The 13,010-nt window shown below is 36.4% G+C and overlaps 1 protein-coding gene across 2 annotated transcripts in view; it reads right to left on the bottom strand.

Annotated features, from left to right (window-relative positions):
- Positions 1-13,010, bottom strand: part of PSMD14 (proteasome 26S subunit, non-ATPase 14) — a 49,738-nt gene that overhangs the window by 33,795 nt on the left and 2,933 nt on the right. For both annotated transcript variants that reach the window (XM_062579109.1, XM_062579110.1), the window contains exons 2-3: positions 9,378-9,465; positions 6,330-6,381 (exon numbers count right to left, since the gene is read on the bottom strand). In XM_062579109.1, the coding sequence (XP_062435093.1) occupies positions 6,330-6,377 (48 nt within the window). In that variant the 5' untranslated portion in view covers positions 6,378-6,381; positions 9,378-9,465. The remainder of the gene's footprint in view (positions 1-6,329; positions 6,382-9,377; positions 9,466-13,010) is intronic.

Below are 13,010 nucleotides of genomic sequence, written 5' to 3'. Positions count from 1 at the left end.
AAGTAGCCTTCAGTGTGCATCATCTAAGGTCACCCTACAGTATGCTTTATGTGGCACTGCAGTTAAAAATCATTTATTTAATATACTTTAAAAGAATGAACTGGATTCTCTACATATATATGCTTTCTGTTGTGAGGAATAGATACTTGAGACACAGCAGGTTAGCTGGGAGAATTAAAAAAAGAATTAGAAAAGTTAGTTGCTTGTATCAAGAGGAAAAAAAAAACACAGGGACATTTCAAATGTATGGTTCCAGGAAAAAAAAAAAAAAAAAAAAAAAGAAGAAGAAGAAGATGACAACCCTTCTAGACTGCAGGAAGAGAGCACAAGCTAGTGTTCAAAGGTGCTACATAGCAGCACTCCAACTTAATAGCATGGGATTTCAGGAAGAGGAAACACTTGCTAAGAGAAAGAAATGAGATTAGTAACTATAGAGGGGTTATCTCCTGCTTGCAGAAAGGAATGTTACAAGTGAACAAGAATAATGCAAAAGATGCACAGACGAGTGATTAAAGATGACTTCCCCCTTTCTCTCTCATTATGGCAGCACTCATTTCCTTGTCCAAGCTCCTTTGTCTCTTCTGGGGAATTTGGCTGGACTGCACTGGCAATTAAATCGAAGAGACAGAAGCTAATTGCCTAATTATTAGAAATAAGCAAGTTTAGAACCAAGGCCTACAGGAGGCAGCGAAAAGTGGTCTCCAGAGTTTACGGTAGATCATAGGAAGCTGATAATGTTCAGGCACAACCCACAAGCTTTGTTATTTTTAACTTTATGTTTGTACGTTATTGATGTGTAGTGTAGCTCATTTCCACTTGGAGGCAGCTTTCATCCTCAGCGTGTGCTTTTTTTTGTGGTAAGTACCCATCAGTTTAGGCAGTCGTATGACAATTTCCTGAAGGGATTCTAATACATTCCCACCTTCTCCCATTAGCACATTTGGAGATAAACTATGACACAATCAACTCAACTGCGCTTAGAAGAAGGTTGATTGCCAATCCCTAGGAAAACTGTATCTACCATTAGCAACCCCAAACAACTTTCAAATAAGCGTACACTCTCCACGGAGCTGTCATCTCTTCCAACGTGAGCTGCAGAACACAGCCACATTGGTACCCCAGATCTGATGTTCGACTTTCCACTTAACCTCCTGGTACTAAAACAGAAAGCACTGCAATAAGATATTCATCCCAGTCAATGAAATATACTGCTGTATCTCACTAAGGTTGTTTTCTTTAAACAACATCACAAGATCTGGGTATATAAACTGCAGCTGAAGCTTTCTGTAAGAAAAAACATAGATGACTGATTTTGAAGTTTTCTATGTTTTTCACAGGAACTGGATGCAGGGTGGTTATTAATGGATGAATAATGTTTATACTCTTTAAATGGGTTGATAACTTCTGGAGTTAAAAAAAAAAAAAAGAGAGAGTACTGACATAACCTGCCCAAGTTGTATACCCGGTTTCTCATCTACAGAGGGGCTATCCTAGATATTTTGAAAAATCAGCCTCCATATTACTTGAAAACTTTGATAGAAGGCATCACAGAAGCAAGAGTAACAATGCAAAAATTTGAGCGCTGCAGTTCAGATTTATTGCTCTTGTAGAATGATCCAAGGGAGTACTTGACGCATGTATGGGAAACAGAACACTGCAATAAGACAATTCAAGTATGTGAAGTGTATGAGTTGTACACATCCAGGAGATGAAGGAAAGGAAGTCACACAAGTGCAACGGGTACCAAAACCTACAGGAAACACTCCACAACTTTCCAAAAGAAAATATGCTTCATTACATTAAAGGCAATAGTATTCAGAAACATATTTACACCCTCCAAACTACAATCATCCTATTTCAAGAACAAATTAACCAAAACATTTTTTTTATAAAGGTGTTTTATTACACAGGGAATTTTGTGCACAACAGCTAGCTAAAACATGCCATTTACTTCAAGAGCCTCATCAGTTTACATTAATGAAGAAACTGAAGGAAAACTTGCATTTAATTGTTACCTGGGAATGATCTACACTAAGTCTGATTCTCCTGTGCCTTCCAGATAACTAACTCTTATTCTGAAGCCCCCTCAGAAAACCAATTGACTGGTGTTCTTTTCTAAACACCATCCTGGCTAGATCAGCAGATTAAGCAGAACTTCAGATCGGTGGCAGGTCTCCCAAGTTCCCACGGTGCCACAGATTTACTAAATGGGATCAGTATGTTCTAAAAAACCATGATAATATGAGCGAAAGGTTCCACAGCATCAAGCAGTGCAATGCTTGAAACCTCATAATCAAAGTGACAGTTTTCAAGTGCCATTTATAATGCCCTAATCTGGAAACATCCCAGCTAACCCATCTGATCAACTATTTCACAGATGGAAGCACTTGATGGCTAATTGGCAAGTCCATTATTCAAATAAAATAGCTATCTGCACTTCTATTTTCTATATTCCAAGTCAAGGTGTAAACATTCCTTACAAGACAGGTCACTTCTCTCCCCCCTGCCCCCCTCCTGTTTGTATTTTCCCCTCTTCCTTAGTCAAATATGTTAATTCAGAAGTACAGAATCAATTTTCCTCTCTTTTTATTGTATTGGAACAGTTTTCATTGACAGAACATTCAAAGCTATCATTTTTAGAAAATCCACCAATAAGTGATTTTTTTTAAAGTAATAATAAAAACTATTTTACCATTTCCTATCACATCTGGACAGAGATGGATGTGTTAGCACAAATTCATATGGCTTGGATTACTGCTCTGAAAACACCGAGGAAAGGCGGGTCTGTCTGTTAAAAATTCTTACTTAATTCACTCATTGTGCTCTGAAATAGTATCCAGTAGAACTGCCTAGCAGAGGCATATGTAGAACTGATTTCAGTAGCAAACAATAGTTCAGCAACTGTGTACAAAATGAAAAGGAGCGTTGCTCCAAATTCCTGCCTGCTGCATAAGAATGCTTTTATGTACCCCACAAAGACGGTTAATTTGTCTGCAGCAAATGTACAATGCAAAATGAAGTGCTAGATCACCAATGACATTCTGTGGTAGGCAGTATTCCAGGGAGGTAAACACAGAGATGGAAAAGAATGAACCAAGAAAGGGAAGATAATTCAGAAAATGATGTGACAATGAAGGGGAGAGGGAAGAAAGAGGAATAGACCTCGAAATGGAAAGAAAGAAATCATTTCCAAAATAAGAACCCCCACAACCTACAGAAGGGAGATAAACAGAATAAGCAGCATTTTGTTTGAGATACTACAATACTTTCACGCTTGAACAATTTCCTTTGTTTTTTTTAAAGCATCCATCATTTATTCTTCTCATGCATATGTTCTGAGCAGAAATTCAAAAGCTTAAGATACCAAGCATCTAAGCTGTAAGCATTTTATGCACAAAGCTCTGTTTCAAAGGTCTAATTTACAGTATGAAGTTCAAAACAAACAGTTACCTTCTCATACAAAGAACACAAAGTTAACCACCAAGCTTACTGCTACAAAACACTGTTTTGCTTATGTGAGTCCTAAAAGCAATCAGATTCTCTTCCTCCTCCTCAATCCCCCATGAAAACAGTCCTTTGCCTATCAAAGGCTAATAAACAAAGGAAACGGCTCAAGAGAGTTAAGACACAAGCACTGAAAGGAAAGTTTATCACTGAAGTATCAGTGTAAGGATGGGGGCATGCATAATCTCCTACAAGCATTTGTTATTAGCCATACTGAAGACTGGGATTTTGCTCTGACCACCTCTGGTCAGATTAACATTGAAAGCAAATTACTCATTCTCTCAGTCAACGCTGGTTGAAGGAACAGAAAACAAGACAAGAACGGTAAATTCACTGAAAGCAGTTCCCAAAGCAGAGTCCAAAAGACTTAGAAGAGAGGGTTGTAAAAACAGACTTCCAAAAAGCTGCAGGGACAGAATATATAAATTCAGAAATAAAGGAGTAAGAAACAGAATAGTGACTGAAACAGGTGTCATGGCAAGGGGAAAAGAAAAGTGAATGCTGCTGAAGAAGCCACCACAAGTCAATGAGAAAAGTCTGTGGCACAAAAGGAACAGAACTGTGCTTAACTATCATTTGCTACTACTTAGCATTAGTTGCAAAGCAAATTAATGAACCTCATGTGATGCAGTCCTCTTGCTAAGCAATCAAACTCTTAGCTACAAGAAAAAAAATCCTTTAATCACGTTACATAATACTACTTTGAAAATGCTTCTTTTTCCACAAGTCTTTAGACACATGATTATGTTAGCAAGAGTAACCAGCTCCAACAGGTTATTCTTTTTCTTACGTTCAACCTCTAAAGTAAAATCTGCAAAGACAGAGCAATAGGGACACAGTGATTAAAAAAGCTTGTACAATTGTTTGAAACATTCTAGTGTAACTGGATGGTAACATCCTGGTTTACTCTGTAGCAGGACAAAGTATTTCCACAAGCTTACCTGCCTTCTCTCTTCCACCTGAAGGCCATCTGATTCACTCTGGATTTTTCTTTCAATCAATAAATATTAAAAAAAAAAAAAAAATCTTTGCCAGTCCATTGAAGCACCATAGGGACATAAAATTATTCTTTTTGAATATACTTCCTGCTGATTTAATAAACTGAAGGACTAACAAAGTAGCCAGTGCAAGCAGCAACTTGCATAGAGAACAATTTAGTTTTCTGGAGATAAAGATTTTTTTGTTTTGTTTTAAAGTCCCTGACACATACTCACTGGTTCACTTAAGAGACAATTCCATATTTAAACATATATAGAGGCAGCTTTGCAGGCCAAAGCTGCTAGAAGAGTCTATCAAGCTCCTTTTGGATGTAATATTCTATTGTCTGCTACAATTTTCTAGCAATCTTTAAGCTAAAGCTGGGAAATTCAGAAAGCAGCTGAGAGAGTTAACTGTAAATTTGAAAAAAACAGTTTTGATATGCGTCAAGTTCAGAGAGGACTAAGAAGTGAAAGCTTGAGTGATTAGACTGCGCAGATGTTAAAAAAATGAAGAGTCATGAAGCAGGCTGGCAGCTCAGAGGAACAAGAGAAATAACTGTTTAAGAAAGTGAAACTAAAAATAACCAAGGCCTGCTTGAAGATTCACTAAGAGAGCGTGAATAGAATTTTAGCTATAAAAAAAGGATTAAAAAAAATCATGCACAAAAAAAAATTACAGCTTATTTGGCAAAACACCTAGAGGCTGCATATCAGCTTAGAATATATCACCAAATGCTTTGGTATCAAACTACTCCTTTCCTAAATATCCTGGACACACATGCAACTCTGCTTATTGAGTGTGAGTTCAGCATTATCAAGCATTTGAGAAACACCTCCCACTCCCACCCCCAACACCCTCCACCCCCGTAAAGGCTAAGATAAATGAAAATGATTTCTCTGGAAGAATCACAGTCCAAATTCTAGATTTAGAACAGTTCTTGAAGTAGATGAGGAAAGTAAAGAAAGTCTGACTACTCTGTCAAATTAAGATTGCTAAGAATTAGCGAAGGAAATTCCACTGGAGCTCTTAAGGAAATAATTCTTCTTATAGGCCCCAGGCAAAGAAGTTCCTTAGAATTATTTTCTATATCCACAGCAGTCAGGGATAAACCTGGCAACACAACAACACAATGTAACAAGTTCAGCATGACTTTATTTTTGAAGCTTGCTAGCCACAGCTAGCAAAGGCTTAAAAAAAAATAAATAAAAAAAAAATAAAAAAGAAAGGAAATTCCTCTAGCAGGAAGAACTAGGTTTTCCTCTAGTTTTATACTGGAACAGGACAGATTTCAGAGAGGCCTTTCTGCTGCAAGTGAAGTTGAAGAAGTGAGGACAACAAAACAAAAAAAAAAACTACCATAAAAAACCACAAATAGGTCACTACAGTTATCTGCAGATGATGAAATCTAAATTCAAATCATCTCCTGGAATTTTCATATACCTGAGTATCTTGCAACACCCCGCACAATGTGATCTAAAAATTGAAATAAATAATCTATGAAGGAGCAAAAGGATATACCCACTTACAATAGTCTTAACATTCTGAAAAACCATATTATCAGGAACTGATTCACAAATTTTTATTCTGCATTGCTAGTGCTTTTGAATCCAAACATCAAATGAAAGGTTTATAGAAATTCTGTAAGCTTACAGTGCCAATGTAAGAGTTGTTGCAAAAAAAAATCAGATTTTAACAACGATTTGCATATGCTTATATGACATCTCTAGAGTCAGAGATTACTGCAATTCCTTTGTGGGGAGGGGTAAACTTCTAAAAATAAGTAAAGGAATATTCCACTAATTGACTAATATTGAAGAGAAGATAATGACAAGCTATATACTAACCTGTCCCAGCCCAGGCATACCTCCTCCAAGTCGCAGAAGTCTATCCATATTTCTAGAAAGAGAGAAACAAAGGAAAAATGTTCCCAAGCTCTCAAGTGTTTACTAAATTGCTATCTATATAATTCACCTTCAGTCACTCAGTATGTCAAAAATATTGGTGGTAATTACAACACAACATCAGACTTCCTGTTAATTAACACCACATATTAATTCAAGAAGCTGTCTTCCATGCTAATTAACAGACCTTGTTTTATTGCTTTGGTTTTGGGTTATCCCCATTTCTGAAGACAAGCACTCTTGTCATACTTTTCCAAACTTTCCTATCATTCAATTAATTGGGGGGTTTTGCTGCTTAAGAACAGCACTTGTGTTCAGGAAACGCCTGAAAGTTAGAGATATGATCAAGTTTACTCCAATTTGTTCAGAAAGCATCAATAAAAATGTGAAAGTAAGGATTTTAGCATCCTCATTAGTAAGTTCTGTGCTAATTAACTTACAGCTTGTCAGTTATCATCAAAACTACATGTGAAAGACGCTGAGCAGATTATGGATCTCTGAATTAGCATCAAAAGCTTTTTTAATGAACTCATTATACTAAAAGAAATACTGTAAAGTAAACATTTAATGTGTATATAGTTAGAACACTAGTGACAGTACAGTCATTTAAGATATTTCCAGTGTTGCAGGTGGGACGCTTTAGGGCAAAATTATTCCAGTCAAGGCACTGACCCATTACTTCTATTAGAGAAAGAAAAAAAAAAAGTTTTTCCTATATTGAAACTTTTAAAGGGGTGGTGAAGGAGAAGGAATTGTTATTAAGGTGTCCCATCAGCAGTGGATTAAATTTATGATTTTTTCTTTGCAGTTCATTCCCTTTATTTTGTTGAAAAGCAGTATCTGCTTAATTGCAGATAGCCAAGTAAGTGTTATGTCCCAAGTGTAACAGTACTTTGTGTAATAGGCCTAGCTAGCTTTTTCAATTTCTTATTTTATACAAAAATCAATTATAAGATTAAAAAAAGTGACAGCTTCTGTTTAAGATGTCTTTAACAAATCAAGCCATTTGATTTTCAAGTTTTACAGAAATTACTTATTTTTACTGGCCTATTTTATTTGTTAAATAGAACACACGAAGTGAGGTACCAGAAGTAGCAGCAGTTTTGACACTACAATTTCAATACAACATAACAAAGCTCATTCAAGTGAACTTCATAAACTTACACCTTGTACGCTTGCTTTATAAGAGGAATTGAGAACAGCAAGTAAGGATATTTCAAAAATACAGTCATCCTCAAAACGGAAGCTAATTATATAACAATTATACATCAGACTGCATTAACAGTACAAATTCGAGAACCTTCTTTTAAAGCAAAAGATACAAGAAAATTGTGAAGAAATAAATTTGCCTTGCAAAATAAAAAAATCTTTAAGTTGAACAAATGATGACATTCTTCTTTTGAAATATGTTAATATATTTACTAGCTAGATATTTAAATAAGCTTTCCTTTAGTTTAAGATTAAAATAAATATTTTAAGCGTTCGAAACTACCACTAGAAAAAGAGGATCTAACTCCTATTTTCATAATATATGTGATTTCATGCATTTCAAATAACAATATTTAAGGCACATGAACGAATATCACTTATGCTAACAGACAATTTCAATTTCCCAGTTTAGTGCACTAGTAAACTTTACTTTGGCATGATTCTCTTCCTTGGTTTTGTAGACTATTTCTAGCACATGCAAACCTAAAAATTGCAGCCAAAAGTATTAGTAAGTATCTTCCTAACGGTACCTTGGCACTATATGAATTAAAAAGGCATTATGGAGTCAATGGTTACGCTCTTCAGACAACCATTGAAATCACGCTGCTTTATTATAAGCAAAAGCTACACACAATATCTATGTATTTTTCGATCCTCTTACACATTCCCAAACGAGTTGCAGAATTTGCATGAAGTCCCTATTTAAAACTATTATGTAAGCACACAGTTGATGGCTTCATTACAAGTTAATGGGAGTAAAAGTTAATGTTATGTCAGCTACATTTCACTTTTTCCCCTTCCAGTAGATACTCATCTATGGTCATCTTTATGACACTAGCCTGAGCTGAAGCAGAGCTTTGAAGCAAACTATTAAAAGTATGATTTACATCAGTCTAGATCTTCATTGTACACTTATTTTACGAAATTCTTAGTCTCTTAAACCATTAACCATAAGACGTATCAGCAGTCTCTCTTATAACTATAGCACCTTCTCTAATTTGATGCGTTTTATCTACCTGCATTTAAGAAGTAAGATTGAAAACCAGTTTTTATATCTTTTTACGTTTCATTTGAGTAAATCCTAAGGCATACTTATTTACTACTAGATCACTAATATTGTTATTTACTTCAACTCTTATTCCCGTTTCCAACCCAATAGGTTTTAAATGTTTACGTTAGGCAAGTGCATAGTTTATCTAAGCATATTTTGCTAGATTAAAGCTAGATCAGAGAAATTAGTTGCACAGATTTTTTTTAATCAGCATATCTTTCGAAGTTTCGGAACTACAAAAATCTCGCTTTCTTACAGAACCAGAGGTATCTAACATCTCCTAGTTAACTATCATAGCCTAGTCATTGAACTGAAGCATTCTCTGTGCCAAGAACTGTCTTGAGAACCTGACTGAACATCTCCACAAACTAATTCCAGTTTTACTATTTCACTAGTTCAGTGGCTTGATTTGGGATAGAATTTTGGCAACTAATGTGTTACTTTCTTATTTGTAACTGAAGTTGTTTGTGTAGGTTATAGTATATTTAGGCCTGAACATATTTGGTTACTCTTTATAAACATCTGAAGATTTAATTTAGGATAGAGAATCATCTTAAAAACATTTTTTTTAAATCCACTGTGCCCAAATATTACTTCAACCTTAACTTCAGTGTACTAAATGCTTTGTAAACCTTAACACAATTTAAGCAGAATTTTTAGATAATAATTAAGATAGCTGTATTTCTGAGTAACTTTAGCATTTACAAATAAAGTAAATCTACATTTCTAACCTGGCACGCAGCTAGAGGTGATCCCAGAAGAAACTCAGCAGCAACTCCCACCTTTTGGTTATAATAATGAAGTCTGTAAGTCTCTTTCCTATAGAAAAAAAAAGAAAAGAAAAAAAAAGGAAGAGGAGAAAAACAGGAAAGTTAGTAGAAGCAGTAGCATATCAAAAAAAAAAAAAAAAAGTTAAATTGATGACCTTTCAAAAGACAATTTTCTATTGAAGAACGCCCAGAGGAGAACACATTTGCAGCTTTTACCACATAATCTCCAGGAGCTGTACATGCCACGTCCTACAAAAGCCCAACAAAGAAAGAAGTTTCAAAGTTTCTCAGAATTAAATGGGGAAAAAGTTCATTTTTAAAGTGCAAACAGTTATAAATGGTCTTTTCCATATAAAAACAGAACTGGATTTGATGCTAAGACCCTGCAGTCATGCTTTTATCAGCTCAATGTAGTACACTAATCCAGACTATGCATTACAAGGAACAAGTACAGTCAAAATTTTAAATACCCTTAGTAGTAAAAGAATTCTGTTTCATCAATAAAAATGTTTCTTTCCACTATATAGAAAAAAGTAGATAAAAAACACTCAAGATAGCAGGGATAATGATCTAGGTAATAATCATCATTTTAAGTCCCTGAAGAAGTTAGTCTTTGCATTCTGTAAGAGTAACAAACATAGGACTCTGAGATGATAAAATGAATCTTTTAACTAATTTGATAATGCATGCCAACAATCACATTATTTGAACACATGTATTTGAGCAGCTATTTCTCAGTATAATACACAAACATTCAAGCAAACGTGAAGTGTCAAATGACAGTTTCTAGATTTTTTTTAATGAAAGATTAATGCAATGTTGGAGATTCATGGAAGTTGGAAGATGCATTGGAAAAACTTATAAGTTATTCTTATTCGAGAACACAGAAGGGAAAGAAAGTATGCTTTATATAAAAAGTGATAAAAGTTCATTACCTCTTAGAGGCTCTATATGAGTTTGTCCCACCACCAATGAAAATCATGAAGTGCCTTATAGCAGACAAGACTTAAAAAAAAAAAATGCCCCTATAGCCATAATTTGAAAATCCACCCAAGCCTCTTAAGTATAGATCATGCTCTCCCAACTGCTTTCAGACTGGTTAATTGGGGACATTTTACAGATTCGCTTCTTCGGAGTTAAGATGACAAATAAGTTCTGGGAACACCAGAACATGTTAACTCTTGTCTCCTACCCCTTTCATCCAGCTTATTTTCTCCACTGAGATTCTCTTGTTTCTAAGAATTCAGCTGGTGCAATAGCCCTTCCCTATTAGGGCTCATATTTCAGGTAACTTAGAACACTTTAATGTCTCTACAGTCCCTACCAGTCTGCTTAAGCATTTTAAAGTTAATCAATAAACTTAAAGAGCTGTTAGAGACTAAATCTATGGTCCTTCCTTATTATTTTTAGAAGACTTTTGTCTATGATGTAGATGATCCTAGCCAGGCACAAAGATAAGCAGTCTGCAGGTACAGAGGGGTTTTTGTTTGCTTGTTTGTTTTTAAATGAGCAGTCGTAATGGCTCAAAAAGTCAGAAGGAAGCCTTCGGTTTGTCTGAATTCCAGCTGAGATGGACTGCTTTGCATTCGCCTTCGGAGTCAGAAGTTGTGTTATCCTTCTCCCAGAGGACACTGCCCACTAGTTACATCCTCTCGGTCATCTGTAGTGCAGCGTCTTAGAACAGATCTGTGAAATGATCTGTGGCCATGATTTGATAGACGTTTTTTTCAATGTCAGTGTTAACATAAGGAGCAGCGGGGAAGCTGCTGCTGCTGCTTACCAACTTGATGCTGCTTTCTCAATACTGCCAGGACAGCCATTTGTGCAGCCTCACAGTAAACTGATAGGCTAACAAAAATGTCGTTTTTAACCCCGCTCAGCTCTCTGATTGTATTCACACTGCATCCCAGAAACAGTTGTCTTGGCATAACAGAAAAAGCAGTCTTGGAAGATCTGACCACGCCTTAAGCTAAAGGTGCATAAAAAATGTTTTTGTTTGGTTAGGTGTTTTTTTTTTTTTTTTGTCATTTGACAGAAACTGTTCTGAACCTCATCTCACAGAGGTACAAGGACAAAGGAGGATGTGCTAATCTTTCTGGGAAGTTGGAGAAAAAAGAAGTCACAGTTCCTCAGTGTTGCAAGGCTGGGGTGGGATGCCACTAACCAGTGAAAAGCAAAGTTGCTAGATTTCTGCCTCCACGAGAGGTCATATGAGTGCTACAGAGAGCAGAAAAAAAGGAGACAGGACCACAACAGCCAGCCATTATATTAGCACCAAGTGCCACAGAACTGCAGCCAGTTCACAAGCAGGCTTCATAGAATTGCAACCCTATTCTCTTATAGCCAGCTGGACACCAAAGGGTCCTTCACTCCCTTTCTCCACATCCTATAAGCATACTGAAGATCACTGTGAGATTGCTTTGATGTCAGTCTATAAAGCGCAACTGTACAGAAACCATTTCATCACCAGCTGACCTTGCTCCACAGGGAGGAGGGAACACTCCTAAGGGGGCAGAGCGGGAACACCTGCAGCCACACCAAGGATGGAAGAATGAGTAGCAAGGAATCAACCCCAAACCATCGGGTATTATTCCCAAAGACCACTAAAACTGCACGCTCCCCCCTCCAGAAAAAGACCCTTACATTCTTCGATAAAACAGAACAGAATTAAAGCAAGAACCTCTTTGTACAACAAACTGAGAAAATCTACATAGTATAGAATAAACTACGAAGACTTTCTTAATTTCAAAGAGAAACAAGATTCATAATTCAGTTCATCCTACTGACATTTACAGTTTTCAGTCAATAGAGCTCCAGTTGTAAAGCATTAATGCTGCTTTTTATTTTGTGGGCATCCCTGTCATTGAATACTAGACATCCAACTTAGTTGCACCACAATACAGCTTACTTCTGTTTCGATACCAGCTTCCTGTTCTGTTCTCTAATCTGTTCCGTGGAGGAGGCACAGAGTAGTACCCTATAGCTGACAACATTTCTATCTCCCCTGGAAAGGGCAGGAAGCTAGTTTTGATTATATACTTACCTGACACTTCTTCTAATATAAGCACAAAAAAAGCAATCAGACAATTCACAGCAAATATCCTTTATCTCCAAAGCCAAGAAAGTACTTTTTTAATAAGATCTCCTCCTGTCTGCAAAGGAGAATTAACAGCCTACTTAAAGCTTTAAAAGAAGTGATTACACTTATCCCAAAGTTCCATAATGAAAGGTTGCAAAAGGCCAGTTATAATCTTTTTGGTGTCCTGCTGGATTTAGATGACCTGGGCTCACCACTGATGTTAGTGTGCTCACTGATTGTTTAAGACAACAAACCCACGCCCCCAGAAATGGCGGTGAGGAGGGAAGTGGGCAGGTAGTTAAGCAAATTCACAGCTTGGTATGTTCATGATTGAAACACCTTGGTCACGGGATGGAGGAAAAAACAAAACCAAACCCCATATTCATCCATCCACCAGAAAGATCTCAGTAATGGGTGTTTGTAATTGTCCTAGCCTCAAAATGAAAAAATCTGTGTTTTAATGCATTGTTACTACACAGAGTACCTAAAAATCGATCTGAAAACAGAAAGATTTA

Source organism: Rhea pennata, chromosome 6 (genome assembly GCF_028389875.1).
Source record: "Rhea pennata isolate bPtePen1 chromosome 6, bPtePen1.pri, whole genome shotgun sequence".
Taxonomy (NCBI): domain Eukaryota; kingdom Metazoa; phylum Chordata; class Aves; order Rheiformes; family Rheidae; genus Rhea; species Rhea pennata.
This window is presented reverse-complemented; position numbering and strand designations above follow the sequence as displayed.